The 15,893-nt window shown below is 35.9% G+C and overlaps 1 protein-coding gene across 2 annotated transcripts in view; it reads right to left on the bottom strand.

Moving 5' to 3' along the window:
* The window catches only part of LOC149798005 (heat shock 70 kDa protein 12A-like), a 28,246-nt gene that overhangs the window by 11,913 nt on the left and 440 nt on the right, over positions 1–15,893 (bottom strand). Inside the window, exons 1-2 of one of the 2 annotated variants that reach the window (XM_089963090.1) lie at positions 13,525–13,545; positions 11,364–11,672 (exon numbers count right to left, since the gene is read on the bottom strand). In XM_089963090.1, coding sequence (XP_089819216.1) covers positions 11,364–11,669 — 306 coding nt within the window. In that variant the 5' untranslated portion in view covers positions 11,670–11,672; positions 13,525–13,545. Of the gene's footprint in view, positions 1–11,363; positions 11,673–13,524; positions 13,546–15,893 lie in introns of those variants that run through there. The other variant, XM_089963089.1, reaches the window with a different exon arrangement.

Raw genomic sequence — 15,893 nt, forward strand, 5'->3', positions numbered from 1 at the left:
AAAGATCAAGTCGATCAATATACAGTAAAAGTAAAAAAATATCGACGACGATTAGTTATCGTTGATGTGATTGTTTATTCAGTATCCGCTGTTGTTGCTGGAACCGGTGTCATATTATCAGCGTTGACAATGATGGCACCAGCAGCTGTAACTATTTGTATTTCAGCAGCAACAACTATTGCAGGTGTGCTTAATATCATCGCAAAAAAATATGTACTTGCACGAACGAAAAATTATCCGATTACATAATAAAATTACACACAGCGACGGTAGCATACTCGAAATTATCCTCGTTGTTATCAGCGAGTCTTAGTGATGGAATTATATCTGATTTCGAGTTTTCAATGATGACTAAAATATACGACGAAAGTATCGGTATTAAAGATACAAGTATTAATAATGACAGAATTACTTCAGCTGATCGTGACCAACACAACTCCACCAAAGATAACGATGATCTCGGTAAGTTCGTCTAATCCTGAATTTAGTGTTAATTTTCCTACTGCAATTCCAGTAAAAGAAATAGCACTAGCGCAATTACGGGTATATTACAGCTGGCCAAATATCAGATCAAAATCATTTCATGGTACACCAACAAATAATTCGCTTGTATTTGCTAGTAAAAATAAACCCGATGGAACACCTGACTGGGTTGTTGTTGGAATACCAACTGGCAGTTATGAGATCGAACAAATGAATGATGAATTTGCGCGTAGAATAAAATCAATAACGGGAAAAGAAGCAAAAATATCAATTAATGTTCATGAACCGACCCTGTCCTCGACGGTTGAAATACATTCTCCCGATTATGCCGTTGATATTTATCAATCCACGATAAGATCCGTACTAGGTTGGCCGGATGTCCCCCCGGTGTATCATGGACCACTAGAACCGAAAAAATCTGATTATGTCACAGATATACAATCATATCATGAAATTAATCCATCATACAAACAACATCTACTTAATATAAAAAAAGCAACGTTGTTGGGTTATAGTTTTTTATTTGTTGATAAGGACCGCATACGGTGGAGTTTTATTTATGAACAAAAACCTGGAGCAAGAACCGAATCTTATGTTATTCACCTGATTGAACTAAAAACATATTTTGAGATCATTAATCGAGAACATAAGATACAGCTAGAAAAACTACAACTAGCTCTTCAAGAGTATCAACTTAATTTGTCATCAGGCAAAGTTTTCCTGGATGAAATTATCAAACAACAAGAAATATTAAATCAGCTTGTATCCGACATGGAATATTTTCACCAGCGAGTAATTGATGCAACAATAAATTATACTGACGGCGACAATAAAGATAAAGAAAGATTTTTAACCGCATACAATATAAAACAAGCTGACCTAGTGAATTTTAAATTTCCAGGATATAACGTAGACAAACTAAAAAAATCTGTCAGTGATGTCATTGATGAGAACTTTCCTAAAATACATGATGCATGGAGAAAAATAGCACCACCTCCAACTGTTCTTAGATATGATAATGATCCACATGGCGGCGGAAGACACGTATCTCCGGGAATCGTTAATATAACGTCGACGGTCGCGGTTAATCTAGTTTGTGACGTAATCGATGGCAGCTATCAAATAGATCTCGGAAGATCAAATCAGGCTCAACAAGGATACATCCTATACACATTTACACCACAAGTTTCCCCTGGAAGTTTAATCGTGCAAGAACCAACTAATCCTGTGTATCTGCGGTGTCACAATAATATGTTAACACGAATAAATTTTAAACTCACAGACCACCTTAATCGCTTAATTGACATACGTGGAGAAGAACTTGTGATAAATCTGTATGTGAAATCTTAAATATTATGTAATGGAGTGTTTTTATACACGAGGATTTCAGACTCAAATTCGATCAACTTTAAAAAAAAAAAAAATATTTTATTATTACTGATATGGTGATTGGCACAAATTAATCAGATTGTGTGTTTGGTACAAATTAATCAGCCTTGCAAAAAAAATATTTTATTATTACTGATATGGTGATTGGTACAAATTAATCAGATTGTGTGTTTGGTACAAATTAATCAGCCTTGCAAAAAAAATTATTCTGAAATATGTTTTTATTCAGAAATATGTTTTTTTTTTTCTGAAAATTTAATTCTAGCCCACACGTGGTCAGCGTTGACAGGGACCCCAGTTACCAAAACTTTCATTTTCATTATTACTTTGGATCGTTTCACCAGTATCGGGGTTACTTTGGATCGTTTCATCAGTAACGAAGTTACTCGCTGACATAATTTTTCTTAATTGTCTTATACGAGTACTAATCGTTTTCTTTGCCTCGTACTCGTGGGATAATAGCGATTTAATTCTTTCTACGGCGACAGAGAGAGGAACGAATTCCTTCACCTGATTATCTTCTACGGTAGCTAGCGACTGAAACATTGCCGCCTGAACCCGTTTCATGAGCTTGTATTCAGTTGATAGTGTGTGTGTTCCCTGGTTTTTACGTTCTTGTAAAATCTCAAAATCAGAAACTATTTTTTCAGGATTTAGTTCATCCGATATATTAATTCCATCTTTTTTCAATTTTTTAATAGCAACAATTACATCATTGATATTTTCATGGTTCATTATGTAATATATAAATCTTTAAAATAAAAAGTTATCCTTATAGAACCCCTATCGAGTCTTTAGCGAGTTCGTCGGGATGTTTCAAGGACAGCACAACATATACAATGAATGAAGAGCCCCTATCGAGTGTATTAGCGAGCTCAGATTATGAATGAAGAGCCCCTATCGAGTGTATTAGCGAGCTCAGATTGTGCATTGGACGGCACAAACATATAACTTAATTAAGGAAATGAATATATACAATGAATTGGATATATACAATGAATATATGCAAGGACAGTACAAACATACACGCTCAGCAAAAATCCCACCCACAATAATTAATCCAGTGGGTGATACGAAAATATGTATCAACCACCGGTCAATATGATGGTTGAATTTTGCTGAGCGGGGGGTTTTGCGGTTCCCCCATTATTATAAAAATTGCAATTATGCGCACCACCGACAAATTGTCAGCCATTGGGATTCGATCCTGGACCGCGAGCGTCACAGTCCAATACCATACTGATTGAGCTATCGAACCTTGTTACAAACATATGTTTCGGAAGTTAATATATAGCTAAGGAACCAATATTTACACTAAAACAGCGGTTTCTGAATAATAACTACTTCTGCATTAAAATAACGGTTTCTGTATTATAACAACAGTTTCTGAATATATAAACAGCGTTTTTCCTAAGCAGACTGCAAATACAACCTGCGAATCAATAAGCGGCATGAACACACCTGCAGATCGATTTATACCATAACAACGGTTTCTGTTCTGTACCTATATTACAGCTTCCCTGCGGATCAATAACATTGTCATGATTTCTCGTAATGTTGTATGATGGGAAATATTTAAAAACCATAAATATACTTCTATGAGTAATTAATTACGACGTAATTAGTTAAACTGACTAATTACGATCATAAAAAATAAAAAATCTACGAAGAAAACTATATATTAAAAAATAATCCCCCCTTATATAATCAAAAATTCAGTAGTATACGATCAGACAGTACTGGGTCCCAATGGTTTTGATAGTTAACAATACTGAAAGGTGATTTTCTGTTTATATTTTTTCGAGAAAGCTGTTTTATATATATTTTCTGCTACTTTTTGTACTGATTGCGGGTGAATATCAAAATATTTAGCAGCAGAAGATATTGAACGAAATATAATTGCTTCGCCAGTTTCTGTGTTTGTGGAATTTACCGCCCTTCTAGAAACTGTCTTACATCTTCCAGTATTACCACGTATATTATTCTCACTCCGTGATATAGCTTGAAGGTTGTGCAGGGAGTTGTTCTGAGGATCTCCGTCAACATGATCAATAACAAGATCGTCTTTGACCAAACCCTTGTGACACTCATACGTGAATCGATGACAATGATATCTTTTCTTCCCAACTGTAAATCTAAGATAGCCAGTATAAGAAACAGTACCAACCGGTCTCTTCAACTTGCAGTGTCTGAAGACACCATTAATATCTGATTCATAGTTTGTTATGACAGGATGTGGGACAAATTTATTTTGCTCCATATATACAATAATATTATTTGTTTAAATCATTGTTTGTCTGAAATCTTGATATATAATCCTCCACGGATTTTATAGCGTTTTCACCGTTATTATTTATTTTTGTCATAATATCTTTTAAGTTCTCTGAACCGTTTTCCACCGCACTTTCCACATAATTCTGTTTTTCCTCGCACTCCAATACCACACCGCAGACATGGTATTGGTCCTAAGCTTCCTCGCCGTATGTTTTGTAAGTGCATCCAACAAAATTCCTTTCTGCAGGATTTGTTGCATCGATTTACTGAGCCGATCATCAACCATCTGCATTGAGACATTGTATATATAATATTTTTTATTTTAAATATTTGTTTTAATTATATGAACGAGTTTGAGAGATTATCCCAAACTAGGCCTGTTAAATATAAATTCAACCTCGACAGATTATCTCACTTGCCAGTGCGAGATTTGGTTGATCCGAAAAATAAAAGTTTGATCTCGAAAATTCACGACGCCAAGAAGGAATTTTACACGGATGGTGCATCTCATACATGGTCAACGTTCAAGATTATATGCAACACTGACAAAGTCAGTGTCGACTCTGTCACGGACGCCACAATGAACGACAAGCGACAACTATCATTAACTACATCGCTGAATACGAGGGCAATCAAAAATATGTCTTCAGAGAAAAATTTATTGTATTAACAGAAACAGGTAGTTGGATTATCCGTGACAAATATGATCCTGTCCATGGCAATAATAAAACTGTCATATTAAGTAAAAATTCCAGACCGGGTCTACTGACGGCTATTGACAAACCGTATTATGAGCGAGCGTATCCTGTAACAGCGGTTATTTATGGAATCTATGAGATAAATAAAAAACCCAACGTTGATAAACTAGCGCCGATGAAATTTTCAAGGTTAAATTGTGTAGCCGAACGAGTAATAGAACACTTTACAAACGCGATGCGTGGAAATGGATTAACTGATTTAAGGCGTGAAAAAATAAACTCGTGGGCTGATTCAGTTAAGGATACCGGTGCTACAATAAAAGATGTTGCTGAGTTAGGAAAACTATTAAAATTTCCAATAACCGTAGCGACAATAACGGGAGAGGTACTGTACGAATCGAAATATAAATCGAAAGGAGCTCCAATAAATATTATTGATCATAACGCGCACGCATGGACTAGCGCAGTAACAATATTTCCACGTGATCGAACTGTTAGATTTTACCCCTCAGATATGAGTATGTTTGATTTTATTAACGAAATAAGTAAAAACGATCCTGTATCGGTATGGTTATTTAAAAGTAATGAGGAAGGTGAATTTGATCAGTTTGTTAGACCAAATGGTGAAATATATCGAACAGAATCCCTCCATGACGAGATGAAAAATCTCGCGGAGAAGTTTTTAGAGTGCAAGCAAGCGGAAAATACTGACAAATTACTAACTAATTGTTTTACCGTTCCATCTGTTGCGGCTCATTTTGCTAGAGAAAAAAATTCATGGAAACCAACACGATTTGATTTACTCGAGGACGTACGCGCAAGTTGCGTCGTATACGGACATGGCGGATTATGGAATACCAAATATAATTACAATGATGTTATTTCGGTTGATATGGTTGCATGTTATCCGGGAAGTTTTCTAGGATACGGAGATTGTTCTGTATACTTTAAAAGATTTGGTCACCCAACAAACGAGATGACGCGAGTGGCAATTAATGGACCATTACCTGATTTTGATCTGACTGGATTCGCCTGTATTGAATCATTCGAGTTTAACGAAAATCTTCACAAGATTTGTTATGTTTGGTTTGGTAGACATTTTTGTGAAAAACGTTGGGCACCTATAGTTTTATTACGATATATGCTAGATTGTGCGATACTGACATCGTTGGTGGTCAGTGAGGCGATTATATCATATCATGCACAGACGAAAGTTTGGTTGCCCATGTCAGATTCTGAAGTTATTAGCGAGTTTAAGGATGTTTCCGAAGATGATATTCCTAAAATTCTCGAGAATAAACTCAAAACCGCAAAAGATCTCGGTAGAAAAATTATAGGTAAATTTACTCAAGGTGGTGCATATGATCATAAAAGACATCACGCACGATTAATTCTAGATGATGCCGAGTACGATTTTATAATCGCTGATACAACAGCGAGAAATATATTTGTAAATCGAGAAAGTGTTTATTTATCCGACGGAACAAAATTGGGTACGATCGTTAGTTACATAAATGACGTCTCCCCACAGTATACTCATCTAAGATCTTCCATGTTGGCTTATGTTTCTATAAATTTATTATCGATGATTAATAGATTTCCTGAGACCGCAGTCAGAGTCGCAACAGATTCATTTTATATTTCAAGTAAATATTTAGAATCTGTTATGAAATTTACAAGTAATGATGAACGATGGGGTTCGTGGAGAATAAAAAAGGAACTATTACACAATTATACAGAATCAGCGGATGTTCCAATGAGAGATTTTTATCGTAAGGGTAATAAAATATCAGAAATGTCGAAAGCGCCATCGTTGAGTGATCCAATAACCAGATATAAGACAGTATATCTCAATGGACCTGGTGGATGCGGCAAAAGGACTCGAGCAATTAATGTTTTTAGAAATTTAGATATAATCGTGCTGACACCCACACATAGACTTGCACGCGAGATGAAACAACGGCAAGTACAATCGTGTACGTATCATAGTTTCTTTCGGTGGCGCGGGGATACATGGACTCCTGAACGAATGGGAGAAAAATATATACCTAAAATAATTATTTGGGATGAGATATGTACGGTGTCATTGGATACATTAAAAATGTTTCTTGATTGGTTGCTGACGAAAAATACCGCTATAATAATGTGTGGCGATCATGGTCAACCGCCGCCTTTTGTTGGACCATCTCCACATGATTGGTTAAAAAATTTCGTTGATTATTATGAAGAAATAGATGATGATCATAGAGCTCTCGATGCAGATTTAAAGGAGTTTAAAAAATTAATCAGATTACAATCAAACAAAATTCAGTGTGAAATAATACGTGGAGTGATCTCAGAGACCTCAATGAGTGATTTTTTAAATTTATGGAGACCCAATGATTTGATCGTAGCAAGTAGAAAAAAAATCAGAGACGATTTACAACAACAGTTATTTCAACTACATAAAGAAAAATACTCAGAATTACCCATACCGTTGTGTTATAGACCATCAGATACACGAAAACAGAATATTAATGTTGATAGTCCAGGACAGACTGAAAAACAGAATCTCGTATTAAATGATATTGTTGCCGTTGATATCAGTGTGGTCGAAGATGCATTACACGCTGACAAATCTCCATGGGTGTTGGGATACGCTATGACGATCCACTCGTCTCAGGGATTAACTATTTCTGACACACGTGTCTGGATTGTAGACGATCGCATCGAGTGGTCAAATTTAGTTTATTTAGCGGTATCGAGGGTCAGAAAAAAATCTCAATTACGTAGAATTATAATTCCTGAAATCTTTGATAAATTTAACATCATCGATGATGATATAATAAGAAAAAAATTAATCGGATACAAACAATCTGATAAAAAAAATAAACGTGACTTTGATCTTGATGTTGAATTTATTATTGAGTTAAAACAGCAGCAGAATAATCATTGCGCCAGTTGCAATTGTGTAATGCTGTGGAGGTATTCGAGTAATGATTCAAGACAATTTACCGTAGATAGAAAAGATAATAGTCGCGGTCATACACGAGAAAATACCATGTTGACCTGTCTTGAGTGTAATCGACGTAGAGGCGCTAGTGCTAGTTAAGTGATCGAAATCACTGAAGTGATTTTGGCGGTAGTTGTGTATCCTCGGGAATTATTTGTAGTTGTTCACGTACAAATCCACGTTGAGGAGCAGCCGAATCTAATGTGTAGATTGCAGGTCTACCTGAGGATCTTGTCACGGTGGATATTTTGTGTGTGGTAACACTCCAAATAGGATCAGTCGCTCTCGCTTTACCACATTCAAGTTCACCAGGCTCATATAAATATCTAACTGTAACATCACCCAATATTTTTTGTTTTTCAATATCTTTTCGTTGTGTTGGTATATTTGTTTTTGTAATTGCATTAATGGGTTTCATGTTGGTTGTTCGTGTAATCTCATTATTTAATGCAGCTATCACGCTTGGTAATCTTGCAACCCACTCGCGAGATCTTTTATCCTGAATAAATTCCCTCGCGTATTGATATCCAAATAACCGCTCAGCGAGTGTTCGATTAAATCGCTCAACAATTGCCTGATCACGATGAATTGCAGTATGACCTCGTCGTATTTTGGTATTATGTTGTTTCATCAACGATGATACTGGACCAAGAAATTCCTTGCCAGGATCAACCTGTAGTAGCTGTGGCCATCGCAGACCACCTTGTGGTCCGAGTCCTCGTTGATAAATTCGTTCAAACGCATCGGCTACTTCAGATGATGTTTTCGCTGATAGCGGCTCTGCTTCTTTATATCTACTTGCAACATCAACTACGGTTAACGCGTATTTGTATGTTTTTCTACGCACAGTATCATGCGGTAAAAACAGAATATCAGCTTGATGAACTTCATTAGGAACACTGACATCGAAATACGCGTACTGAATTCGTTTCGGTGGTGGTAGATAAATTTGCCATATTGCCTGTTTGGATAACCACGCTTTAGCAGTAGAATGTTTAACCGCTGCTGCATCAGCAAGTTTACCAATTGCTGCTTTGCCTCTCCAGTATCCTCTTGGTGAATAATAAATCGATTCCATTATTAATTACCAGCCCCAAGCGCTAATTTACCTTTCATCGCGGATCTTACTAACCAATTAGCTAATGATTCTCTAATATTTTTATTTTTTATGGAATTTAACGCGTGAATTAATTTCACATCTGCAATATGTCTATCTTGTAGATTTTTACTTTTATAAGCTACATCATGAGCGTGACAAGCTCGATCAATAGCGTTTATTAGTTCCTCGCCTGGTTTTGGTTGATCTTGATTATCGAGCCTGATATCAAGTATGGTACCAGGACCGCAATAATTATATCCTGGTAGATGTTTTTTCCTGCTGTATTTAGCCCATGGAGTACCTGGAAACTTTGACATCAAATTAGCAATATCACCACCGCGCTTATTAGGTAAAAACGAAAATTTCTTTCTACCGCATACAGAACATTTTCCACCATACGCTATTTTTTTTTTTTTTTTTTTTTGTTGTAACCGTAGCTAAATCAGTAGTTGGAGTTTTAACTCTACAACGTAAGCAATATAAATTCATGACATAATATATATATGGATATAATTGATTTCTCAGCGACAAGAAAACCAGAGCCAGTTAAACACCACCCTGCGTTACCAAATTCCATCAGAATGATTATCATAGGACCATCTGGATCGGGTAAGACGCAGTTATTACTTAATCTGATAATGAGATGGTTGAAATGGGATAAATTGTATTTAGTAGCACCATCCGCTGATGATCAGCGATGTTATGATATACTTAAAGATTTCAATGAAAACGCGCGATTACTGGATGAAGGTAATGATGTTATAGAGTTTATAACCGATATTGATGAAGCACCATCCGTTGATTCCATAGACGGATTTATTAATAATTTAGTTGTATACGACGATGTGATGCTAGATAAACAATCAAATACAGCCAGAATATTTTCCCGAGGGAGACATAAAAATACAGACGTGATCTATGTTACTCAACGATACACACAAATTCTGAAGGTGATCAGAGACAACTGCAACATTTTAGTTGTGTTTAATGGCGTGGATACACACACACTTAGAAATATTCATCAAACTTGGTGTGGTGGTGACATGGATATAATTAAATTCAAAAATTTCTTTTCACGAGCGCAAGCTACTCCGCACGGATTTATAACAATAAATTTACATGATCCAAGAACAAGATATCGTGTGGGTCTTGATAAAATATTTGGGTAAATTTAATTAAAAAGATATCATTCAACTGTGCGTGGCTGCGTCAGGGAACCACTAACAAATGCGCCGTGGAGAATATTGTAAAAAACATAATTATCTTATAAAGAAAAATCCTCATGCTGGTCCACGAAGTTGTGTTGGATGTAACAACGGCGTTAGAGGATTATATCATTTGCAAAAATTGCAGTGGAGATCGATACAGAAGTTTGATGATGTATTATAAACACAGAAAGAACATAAATCCAAAAATAGAAAAACCACCATCAGAACTTGAATATTACTTGAAACATAGAACAAATAAAGATGAAACAGATGAGGAGAAACGACAGCGAGAACGCGTTGAGAAATATTCATCAAACTTGGTATGGTGGTAAATTAATAGCAGCAGAGAGGGTACCTACCAACGTTGGTCGTCAAAAAAATAAACAAAAAAAATAAATAAACACGTAGAGTACTTTATTTTTTCAGCTACTATTTCGAACTGGGGTTTCATTAGTATAATCGGCCATTACAGAAATAAAACATTTCAAGGAAACGTTAATTTGTAAAAATCTGGACCTTTCTACGAGATGATTTTATTTTTTTTGTTTTATTTGTTTTGTCGGAATTCTATGGTCTGTTCACCCTCTCTGCTGCTGCATGTGTAAATCTAAAAGATGCGCGTTCACGAAATTTATTTGATATAAAAGGAACCAAGACTAATGAAGATGTAGCGAAGTCACAGCACGTTCAATTTGTTGATGAGGCATATGTGCAGTGCAGTAACATTGTTTTGGTAGAGTACAGTGTCTCTAGTGGAGTGTACAAAAGTTATGAGAGACAAAATATTATATTATTGTGAAGTATGCAAAACTAACATATTAGAACCTTCATTCGGAATACTTTTAGACAGTTTCCATAATAATGTGAAATCGATGGTACAATTTAGGATAATAATCTAGGAATTCATACACTGTAAGTTATTTTTAATTATTTGACTTTGTTTGATTTTATATTTTAGTAAAATAAATTTATTTTATTTTATGGAAAAATGAATGCTTGCTCGACTTTACCTTGTCTTATTACTATGTTTAACCCCCTAAACATAGCAATACATATAAACATACGTACAACATTCTCAGCTAAAGAGTGTCAGAAAATCAGCAAATACTTCATTTTGATTTCATCTTGTTCACTTTTGGAAGATGTAACATATTTTACGTTTTATACATTAAAATTTACATGTAAGAATTTTAAACGCTGTTGCCATATTATCGCGTTACCTGCTTCTCGTGCAGCACCATTTTGAATCTTCGGAAAAAGTACCATTTTTCATGTTTATTTTCTTCAGCCAGTGCTAAGTACTTATCTTCTGCATCATAACCAAAACTATCCAGTTGACCGTCTGGCTTACACAGGACACATGTAGGCTGTTTAAGGGATAATAGACTCCCGGAATTCCATACTTGATTTGCGCTAACTTTGGTTGGGTCTTTTTCATAGTCATGCTTGAAGGAGAAGGCGTATCCACTGTAGGTTGTTCCGAAATCAATTGCAGCTACAACAATCTTTTCCTTCTTTTTTGACATTTTCTGAAAGAAAGAAAAAATCTGAAAATTGTAGACATGGGTGCCTTCGAATACTGTATCTATTGTTTCTGAATTATGAGCTGAGCTGACAAAAAAATCTTCAACAATTGTTTGCACGAAGACCTTAACATTAGCCCGCACAGAGACTTTAATATTGGTATGTACCGAGACTTTAACATTGGCCTGCACAGAGACTTTAACGCTGGCCTGCACAGAGACTTTAACACTGGCCTGCACAGAGACTTTAATATTGGTATGTACCGAGACTTTAACATTAGCCTGCACAAACACTTTAACCTTTGCAAAAAACAATTAACTATGGTATGCATACAAATTTCTCATTGGCTTGCACAAAACCGTTAGCATTGACCTGGACAAAAATGTAACAATGGTCTGCACAAAGATTTTGACACTGGCTTGCACACTGGCCTGCACACTAGCCTGCAAACTGGCCTGCACACTAGCCTGCACAGTGGCTTGCACACTGGCCTGCACACTGGCTGGCACACTGGCCTGCACACTAGCCTGCACAGTGGCTTGCACACAAATTTCAACACTGGCTTACGCAAAACTTTGATATTAGCTTGCACAAAATTTTTAGCAATGGCTTGCACAAAATCTTTAACAGTGGTCAGCGCAAAAATTTGAACACAAGCTTGCGTACTTTAACATTAGCTTGCACAAACCTTTAATATAGGTCACCAAAAAATTTTTAACATTAGTCTGAAAACTGTTTTGCAGTTGGTTTTCACAGAGACGTTTACATTGATTGACCTACACTAAAGCTTCACCAATGACCCGCACAGAGACTTTAATAACACTGACCTGTACTAAAGCTTCAACATTGACCCAGATGGAATTTAACAAAAGCCTTGTCCTTGGTGTGCAAAACCCTTCAATACTGTGCTGATGGCAGGTAACACAACGCCGACGACGTAAACATTGCACAAAGGATATATATATATATATATATATATATATATATATATATATATATATATATATATATATATATATATATATATATATATATATATTCAATAACTCGCAAAATGTAATAATTCTCTTGAGATCGTAATTTTTCAAATCTTCCTAATTTATATGCATTTCATCTAAGTTTTGTTAAATTGTTCCAAGATATTTATAAAATAAAAATTGGGATATTTTATCAAACTCTCTAAAACTTTGCAAGAGAAGGCAATTTTCAGAGGATTTTCAATCCAGTTGAAATGACATAACCGGAAGTAAAATCATATATATGTTGAATTGTGTATTAAGAATTGTATATGTATAACTTGTTGGCTGGGTGATATAGAAAGGGAGGGTTGTTTAGAAGGAACGAAAGAAGAAAAGAAGGAAGGAAACATGAATAGATTCATTGGATGTATGGAAGCAAGTAGATTAGTTGATACAGACTATTTTTCCTTTCCGGAGAAAACGTTCTTCCACATTTACTTTACACTTCACACTGGGTGTCACTACACGAGTTAGCATTAAGGTATTAATTACGGGTAATAATTACATATGTTCGGGGCGTAAGAAAGATTTCATATATGATATAAATAATACTTTCATACAGGTTTTAAAAAAATTCAATCGTAGTGTACGGGAATTTTTTTACCTATATGGTATTATTACTTATATCAAATATTAGTTCTGCATTTGTATTTTCAAGCATTCTCCTGTATAATCCAGTGGTAAAACGTTCTGTTCTGTTTTGTGTACATTTTAGCTAGCCATCTAGCCAGATAGACAGATAGATAGATAGATAAATAGAATTTATCATTTCAAATAGGGGGCCCCGAGTGGCCGAGTGATCTAAAGTGCTCTCCATTACGGATCATTGCCATCTCACCTCTGTCTGCCTGGGTTCGAGCCTCCGATTCGGCCAATGTGGGTATGTGAGAAACTTGTCAGTAGCTTCTCATGGGTCGGTGGTTCTTTCCGTGGTTTTCCCGAATTCTTTCTCCACCATTAATACTGTCCGCCATGTATAGCCTATCTTGTGCTTAAAAATGGCGTTAAACCCTACAACAACAACAACAACAATCATCTCAAGTACTGATTATATCAAATAGTATCAATTTTCAATGAAAGATTTTAGTTCAGGTTCATTTTGTTGCTCTCTCTCCCTCTCCCTCCCTCTCTCCCTTTCTCTCTCTCTCTCTCTCTCTCTCTCTCTCTCTCTCTCTCTCTCTCTCAGTCTCATCCTCTTATTCTCTAACTGGTCATTAAGCTACAGAAAACGAGGCAAACCAGCCAAACTGGCAGTGCATGAGGTCATGTTTCTGTCTGTCTGATGTATATGCATGTATATGTCTGTATGCAGAGTAATCGGCAACAATGTAATAAACATTATTATCATACTAGAGAACGCAGATCTGATTGAAATGGAAATTAACTCCACTATTGTTGGAGATCTCGATTTTAATCAGACAGGAAATAAAGTTTACTAAACACATAAGGAAAATTGTCTGCATTCTTTGACAATCTGCTGAAATTTAACTTTTTATGAATATTTTAGTTTGAAATATAGCAATATGTATAAAAGGTTTTGTTTTCTTGCACTTGCTATAGTCATGCTTTTTGAAGTAAGTCGGCAATAATGTAAATCCCTGAGTCAAAGCATATAAACGATTTATATCCCCGTTTATTATCAGATAAATTTGTGAGATATCTATCATATAATCATATATACTTTTACTTGGAGTCCATTTCTAACCTCCAAAAACTTAGCTCCACCCCACCCCACCCCCGAGTCATGTCTACGATGCTAATGAGATCCCCCCCCCCCTCCTCTATCATACCTACACTTACTGAGCGTGTATAGACATCGGTCCTAAAGTATACCCCGAACTCAAGGGGCTTAGCCCATCTGTCGCAACCTGAAAACTATTATGATCCCCACCCAATGCATATACTTACTCGGCATTAACTATCTACCGTCCTGTGTGCATCATTATTGTTTTAAACCGGCTTACATAAAACAATTGAATTTTCTTTGCAAAACACATAGACACTGCAGATCAAGAAGGTCCAATAAAACTAAAAGCTCTAGAAAAATGTACAAACATTTCTTTCATGGCTTTATAAACTAATCAGGTCCTAAATGCATTCATAGAAACATGTATAACGAATTTCATTTATCTTCCTCTATTCCTGAATTGAGCTTATAAAGGTTTTGTTTAAACAGGTCCAACAAAGTTTAACAATTTTAAACAAAATTTACAAATTGCTTTAACGACCTCAAAATCAAATCAGTTATGCACACAATTAAATATAATATGCTTACAAAATGTCATTTATCTATCTCAAGTTTGAAATTGCTTCACAGTGCTAATTGTTTTTGTGTCCAGAATTATTAGTCTACAAAGTAAAAGTTAATGTGCGAAAATAAATTGACTATTTGGTGTAATGGCATGAAGATCTTATTTTGTCATCTACTTTTGACCACAGTGAAGTGTAAAATTTTGTGGCCAACAGTTTTTATGATATATGAATAGAACTGATTGTTAACGAACATATATAAGTGCCGACGGACGTACGGATGGACAGCACGAAAGCATAATAAATGTATAGAAATAATCATTGTTTTGCTTTCTTTTGTTCGTTTCCTTTTTTGTTTGCTTTTCGGCGGGGAGGTGAAGTAGTTTCTTCTATCTTTCACTTGTATTTCGCATGAGCAAAAGAAAGAGAAGGTTCCTAACGCTTTGAGATCTATCGGAGAGAGAGAGAGAGAGAGAGAGAGAGAGAGAGAGAGGTCGGGGGTGGCGGGGTAGGGAGGGAGGTGAGAATCAAAAGAGATGGGGTGGATCAACATAGAAACGGAATTTTGAACACAAAGAGAGAGAGAGAGAGAGAGAGAGAGAGAGAGAGAGAGAGAGAGAGAGAGAGAGAGAAAGGGGGTGGCGGGGTAGGAAGGAGGTGAGAATCAAAAGAGATGGGGTGGATCAACGTAGAAACGGAATTTTGAGCAGAGAGAGAGAGAGAGAGAGAGAGAGAGAGAGAGAGAGAGAGAGCGGTAGAGAGAGAGAGAGAGAGTGATAAATGAAGTTGGAAAGTACATCATAACTGGCAACGTTTTGGACATATTACCCAGATAACTGTTGGATGTTATAATATAAACATTTATAAAACAATAAATTGTATACACTAATATAATAAGAAATGACTGGGCATGCACACGAAGGTTTCGCCTCCCTTTTGCATAGGAACCACAATGAA

This window comes from Sinohyriopsis cumingii, chromosome 6, assembly GCF_028554795.1.
Source record: "Sinohyriopsis cumingii isolate HCF-2022 chromosome 6, ASM2855479v2, whole genome shotgun sequence".
NCBI classification, from domain to species: Eukaryota; Metazoa; Mollusca; class Bivalvia; order Unionida; family Unionidae; genus Sinohyriopsis; species Sinohyriopsis cumingii.